Source organism: Cydia fagiglandana, chromosome 26 (assembly GCF_963556715.1).
Source record: "Cydia fagiglandana chromosome 26, ilCydFagi1.1, whole genome shotgun sequence".
NCBI lineage: Eukaryota > Metazoa > Arthropoda > Insecta > Lepidoptera > Tortricidae > Cydia > Cydia fagiglandana.
In genome coordinates, this window is record NC_085957.1 from 1,357,165 (window position 1) to 1,364,334 (window position 7,170).

Consider the following 7,170-nt stretch of genomic DNA (forward strand, 5'->3'; position numbering starts at 1 on the left):
AACTGTTGAATCTGTTTACTAACGTCGCACATGACCACAAGCGTAGCGAGTGGTTAAAAAAGTGGAATCTTGAGTGTTGCGAGGGTTTCAAGGCATGAGAGGAGAACAAACTTTTCTGCCCTGGTGAAACACAAACGAGACGTTTTCATCACATACACACTAACGAGAGGCATTATACTAGCTGTAAAACATTACAAATTAATGCTTTAAAAGTTGGCCGTTAAAAACCATCATCCATACCTACATCCTACCGGTTAATATGAGCTAACAACTAGAAATTTACACTTTAGATAGAGGATTGATTTCAAAGAATAGAGTCTTTTCAACTCGGAAATTCCGAGTAATACTTTTTTATTCAGACTAGGTATTCACTCCTCAGAGTACCTTTTATCGCAAAGTATTTGTATTTTTAAAATGTATTTTGAAAATACCTATTTCGTATTTTGTATTTAAATACAAATTCAAAAACTATTTTGTATTTTGCATTTGAAATAGTATTATCACGGAAGTATTTGCATTTTGTATTTAAATACTTTTATACTATAAAGTATTTTTCACATCTCTGATGATAAAACTAAAAAAAAATATGATGTACATTACCGTGCAAACTTCCACTGAAAATTGGTTTGAATGAGATCTAGTAAGTAGTTTTTTTTTAATACGTCATAAATCGTAAACCGCAATTTTATTATGTTACTTGCTGCTGAGGAACCCTTCATGGGCGAGTCCGACTCGCACTTGGCCGCTTTTTTGTCCGAATTTTCGTTAGCTATGCTTTCTTAATAAGCGCTTCTAAATAAGTAAGCGGTGGTGGCCGAGTGGATATGACGCCCGACTTTCAATCCGGAGGTCGCGGGTTCAAATCCTGGCTCGTACCAATGAGTTTTTCGGAACTTATGTACGAAATATCATTTGATATTTGCCACTAGCTTTTCGGTGAAGGAAAACATCGTGAGGAAACCTGCATACATCTGCGAAGAAATTCAAAGGTGTATGTGAAGTCCCCAATCCGCATTGGGCTAGCGTGGGGACTATAGCCCAAACCCTCTCGCGCATGAGAGGAGGCCTGTGCTCAGCAGTGGGACGTATATAGGCTGAAATTATTATGCTTTCTTATTTATCTATTGTCAAGTACAGAAGAGACTCCTTAAGCAAGGAGTTTCGTACACCGGCCCGCCAGTTGCTATCTCTGTTACTGTGAGTGCCGAGGACCATTATACCTCCCATATTTAAGATATTATTTGTTTATAAAAATAATAAATAAATAAATATAAATAAAATAAAATGCGTTTATTTTCAGACAACAAGGTCCATAGTATTGTTAGTACGTACTTAAAATAACAAATATAAACTAAAATTACAACTAAAAATTAAAAAACTAAAATTATTAATACTTAACTAATAGGTAGGGTACATCGCCAATTATTAGCCAGTTTTCAATTACTGGCCACCTATACTAAAATGAATTCTGTGTATAGGTGAATAGAACTCATTTTTGTAAGAGGCGGCCAGTTATTGAACGAGTGGGTTGTGGATAAATTTCAGTTACTGGCCATTTTCCTTATACTGAAAATGAGTTTTATTTATCTGTAAATAGAATTCATTTTTGGAATAGGTGGCCAGTAATTGAAAACTGGCTAATAATTGGATTTTCGTACCTTATATATTAAAATGAACTTTGTTCACCTATAAATAGAAATCAAATTAAGTGGCCAGTAATTGGGGGGTGGCTAGTAATTGGCGATGTACCCTACTACAACTAAAATGAGTTAGTATTACTTAAATAACAAAAAATCTAGAACTAAAAGCCCTGCATGACAGCCGTGCGAGCGGTTCACCGAGGCGCACGCACAATCGGAGCATGCAGCTCGTTAAACCTGCCGAGCACGGCGCTGTCCTGCCTCCCGGCCACGACCTGTAGGAGACTGTTGGGGCTTCCCCTAACCCTAGTTATAATAGTGGTTTAATCATTTTCAAATCCTTTTTAATGGGATCAAATAAATAAAAAAATTAAAGAAAAGGTAGCTGTAATGTCGTGTAAGGAAATCAAGGCGGCCCTGGATAGAGTAAAATGGAGAGAGCTACACCGACAAGAGTCTATTATTACTTTCCTTTTTGTTTGTTGTTGTTTTTAGGGTTCCGTACCCAAAGGGTAAAACGGGACCCTATTACTAAGACTTCGCTGTCCGTCCGTCCGTCCGTCTGTTTCATGAACCGTGATAGCTAGACAGTTGAAATTTTCACAGATGATGTATTTCTGTTGCCGCTATAACAACAAATACTAAAAACAGAATAAAATAAAGATTTAAGTGGGGCTCCCATACAGCAAACGTGATTTTTGACCAAAGTTAAGCAACGTCGGGCGTGGTCAGTACTTGGATGGGTGACCGTTTTCTTTTTGCATTTTTTCCGTTTTTTTTTGCTTTATGGTACGGAACCCTTCGTGCGCGAGTCTGACTCACACTTGCCCGGTTTTTTTTTTATTTTTGTTTGTTGCCTTTGTACTAATGATGTGTGTTCTTTCATGTTTTATGTTTCTTTTTGTACAATAAAGTATTTTACTACTACTACTAAAATAAAAATAAAAAGCCTTTTATTTATGATCTCTCACTGACATGTTTTAAATAAAGTTGCCTAAATGTTATTTATTTTGGGATCCCCTCTTGGGTAAAGGCCTCCTCCAGCTTTTGCCACCTGTCTCGGTCTTGGGCCACTTGTGGCCAACCTATGCCGGCAATTTTCTTGATGTCGTCCACCCAGCGCTTGAGCGGGTGTCCCGCATGCCTGTTTCCACTCCCTGGTCCTTTCCACTCTGTCACTCGTTTCGCCCACCTTGAGCTGTCGTAGCGTGCAATGTGTCCTGCCCATCACCACTTCATTTTTTTGACGTATTGTAATGCATCAATTACTTTCGTTTTTTCTCGAATGTTCTTATTTTTAATCTTGTCTTTAATCTTGACATTGAGTAGGCTTCTTTCCATCGCCTACTACTACTACTACTACTACTACTTTGTTGTTATCACATGAATTGAATGTTAATGCTAGTTGAAATTGTTACAAAATGTAACACTAATTATATTTCTAGATTCAGTATACAAAATTACCTTGACAAATGTACTGTATTCAAGTAATCACAGTTTTTTCCACCAAAATGCTCATAGCGTGAACACAACCAATTTAGAAAATGAGCACGCGTCTGCTCAGGCCTCACCTTGTCCTTTGACATTCCCAACTGTGTTCCTAAGTTCACTCTCTTCACCAGCTCCATGAGCCTTTCTCAGGCTGTCCCGGTCTGTGCTCCGAGTGAGCAGCGTGTCCACAGCAAGACGCTCCAGCCTCACACAGCAGTCCCTCAGCAATGGTCTCCCGGGGACAATCTCACATGACTGCTTCACTCCTATCGCTAAATCGGAAACTGAAACCAGACTCAGAATCAAACTAAATGCAATTTATATAAAATGCATACAGAGATACTTTCCACATGACCATCCTCTTGGCAGTATGTCTACACTGTGTGGACCCGGCTATTGAGTATACAATCATAAATTATTTCAAAATTTCAGAAATCCTTTTCAAATTATGTTACGTCAAGCAATAACCCCTTTTTTTCATAAATCTTTACGGGCCTGATTTAGTCAAAATGAAAGATGGATAAACGATTCTTAACTATAGTTCGTTTTTTTTAGCATTAGAAAGAACTTGCAAGAAGGTAAGCGATCTTGACATGTCTTTTAATTGAAAAACGCTTTTTAATAATCAAAAACTATTACTTATGAAAGTAGAAGAATATAAATGATCGTATTAGATTCATAATTGTTACATATTTGCCGTAACTTATTTTAAAAATGTGTTTTTCAATTAAAAGACACATCAAGATTGTTTACCTAATTTCTAATGCTAAAAAAAACGAAGTATAATTGAAGTTTGTAGTGCTTTTATGAATATAATAATATTTAGAATCCACAACCGACCTGTTGGTGCGTGGCGCGCGCGCCGCTCCACTAGCACGGGGCCGAGCACGAGCTCATCTTTCACCGCGTGGTCTGTGTACAGCCCCGCCGCCGCCGCCGCCGCGCTCACGCCAAGCGACTCATCTTTTGCACGCACATCAGAGCTCGGCTCGGCTTTTATAGACACATCCTCGCACCTGGACTCGTCTTTTACACACACGTCATCCAGCAAAGGTTCATCTTTCACAAACGATTCCTCGATCGAGGGCTTGTGTATACACACATCCTCACAGGGCTCAGCCTTCACGGAAACATTCTTGGCGCCCTGTAACGCTGACGACTCCATCGTCCGCTAAAAACACTTCGATTCGATATATTCTTTTGAGTAACGTAAACAGAGGTTGAATCTGATTTATTTAGAAACCAAATCAACCAAATGTTATGCGCTTAGAGGTTACGCGACAAACTATTTCTTGGTGAAATTCTCCAAAAAACAATAAAATCGTATTCAAAGAGCATATAATCACTACGTTTTTTTTTTTTTTTTTATGGCTTTCCCCTCTTGTGTGTATTGGCAGGAGGGATTTTGCCAATGACGACGTTTTAAGACGTACCACGCACGTTAAGAATGTTCGGTGAATAATTTTGATTTGGTGATAGGAATTGTGCTGGGAACCTAAAACAAAAACATTTATTGTTATGGACATCACAGACAACACATGACATATGTACAGTTTATTAGAAAAAGAGCGGGAAAGGCGATAGTTTTGACAGTTAGGTAGCATGCCAACATAAGGAGAAAAATAAGAAATGGACAATAGATATAAGATGAAGTATTATAGAAAGAGTAGAGCAAGTAAAGCCGTTAAAGTTTTATATTATTTTCTTGTATGTGTTTAAGAATAATTCCAGTGATGGGAGGATCCATGAGAACCAGAAGTGTTTGAAAATTGATAGGCCGCGGAATATTTTTCGGTAAAATATCATATAAAGAGTGGTTAAGTCTGTTGCAAGAAAAGAAAATGTGTTCCGTCGTTCCTTCGTCAAGACCGCACTCGCATAAAGAGCTATCCCGCACCCTAATTTTTGCAAGGAATACAGGAGTGCAGACGTGACCCAAACGAAGCCGGCAAAGTGTAGACGTGGCCCATTTACATGCAGAGCGAAAACGGAAGAACCATGGTTTATGAGGAATAATTGGCTGTATATTTCCGTAGTGTTTTCCTACATGTCGTCTAGAGGAATCCCATAATTGTTGCCAATCGTCCCTTAAGTCACGGCGAGCTTTAATCATTAAGTCAGATGCGAGAACCATGTTGTGAGTCTCCGATCCATTGAGAGTAGCCTGCTTAGCCCACATGTCGGCATCCTCATTGCCGTTAATCCCACAGTGACCCGGAATCCATATTAATGTTACCTCTAAGCCTATTTCTTCACATCTGTATAGTAATTGTTTAAGTTTCAGGATGAAAGGGGAAATCATTTTCATTTTGAGCTGGTTACCAGATACGGCTTGGAGGCAGCTTTTGGCATCAGAGAAAATGATAACTTTGGGAATTTTGTGAGACTCAACGTATGCAACTGCTTCCATTAAGGCAATTGATTCCCCAGTGAAGACGGAGGACTGTGAAGGACATTTATATGATAAAAGAATACGGTATCTAGGGATCCAGATTGCTGCTCCTACACAGCTATTGGGGTTCAATTTTGATGCATCTGTGTAAATTGGTAAGAAATCTGGCCATTTTTCTAATTCTTTGTTTAATTTAATATTAGCTCCTAGATCATTTTTATTGATATTAAAATCTAAAATTACATTTGGGCGGAAAGTTAAACAATCATATTGAAATTCAAATATTGGATTCTTGTTGGTGCTATAAAGTGAGGAAGGGAGGTTTTCAATTTTTCTGAAGCTGTTAATGAATCTTGGTGTTTGTTTATGAGTCCAATATGCATTTACAGATACCAAAGATGAGAGAGCCTGTAAGCGAGGAATGAGGGGGTGGCTGGATATTGAACATGCCCTCAAAACATATCGGTCTGCAAGGAGTTGTCTGCGGAGACAAAGAGGAGGATCCACACACTCAACCTGCATGCCATTCTTTGGTGAGGATCTCATGGCACCAAGGATTATCCGAAGACATTTGGCTTGGATAGCATCTAACTTTTTGAGAGCTACTTTATTGCATGGTTCTAGAACAAATGTACCATAGTCCATTTGGCTACGAATTAAGGCATTGTAAACAAGTTTTTGGCAGTAGGGATGAGCACCCCACCAGACCCCAGAAAGGGATCGGAGCACATTAATGCCTTTTTCACACTTGTCAATGACATGCTTTAAATGTGGAACGCCAGTCATTTTGGAGTCGAAAATAACACCCAGAAATTTTACACTGCTGCTGTTGGGAATAATCTGGTCTTCATATTGAAGAATAATATTAGGAATGGTATGGCGGCGGGTAAAAGTGACTGTGCAACATTTGGAGGGTGAGAGTGAAAGACCATGCTCATCCAACCAGTCTTTGAGGTACACCAGGGCCTCATTCAGTCTAGAAGATGCTTCATCTAAATTGTGAACTGCGGTATAGACAACCAAGTCATCGGCATATTGCAGGATGTTGCAGAAGGGGAGGACAGATTGCTCAACATCAAATGTATACAGGTTATATAAAAGGGGGCTGAGAACGGAGCCTTGGGGGAGGCCTTGCCATACTGTTAAAGGTGGGTGGAAGGTATTCCCACTTCTAATTTTAATGGTTCTTCCCATGAACAGCCTACAGACAATTTGAACAATTCTCGCAGGTATGCTCAGCTGTAGCAGTTTTGCTCTGAGCAGAGGGAGTTGCACATTGTCGTAAGCAGATGAGATATCTAGGAAGCATCCAACAAGTTCTTGCTTCTTCGAGAGGGCCAGTCTAATATCTGAAGTTAAAATGGTTAAGCTGTCCAAGGTACTTCGTCCCTTGCGGAATCCAAATTGGGTATTGGCTAGGATTCCTTTATTCTCAACTAACCATTCCAATCTGCTCTTCACCAAGTGTTCAAAAATCTTTCCTATTGTTGCAGATAATGCGATAGGGCGGTAGGAAGATGCTTGGCGAGGATCTTTGCCTGGCTTCAAGATTGGGATTACTACTTGGGACTTCCAATCCTCAGGGACCTCGCCGGACATGAAGAACAAATTGAGCAGTTTTAGAAGGTGGTCTTTGGAAGGGGGGCT

The 7,170-nt window shown here is 39.5% G+C and overlaps 1 protein-coding gene across 1 annotated transcript in view; it reads right to left on the reverse strand.

Moving 5' to 3' along the window:
* Nucleotides 1–7,170, reverse strand: part of LOC134677542 (zinc finger protein 431-like) — a 49,336-nt gene that overhangs the window by 2,053 nt on the left and 40,113 nt on the right. Inside the window, exon 3 of the mRNA XM_063536008.1 lies at nt 3,212–3,415. Coding sequence (XP_063392078.1) covers nt 3,212–3,415 — 204 coding nt within the window. The remainder of the gene's footprint in view (nt 1–3,211; nt 3,416–7,170) is intronic.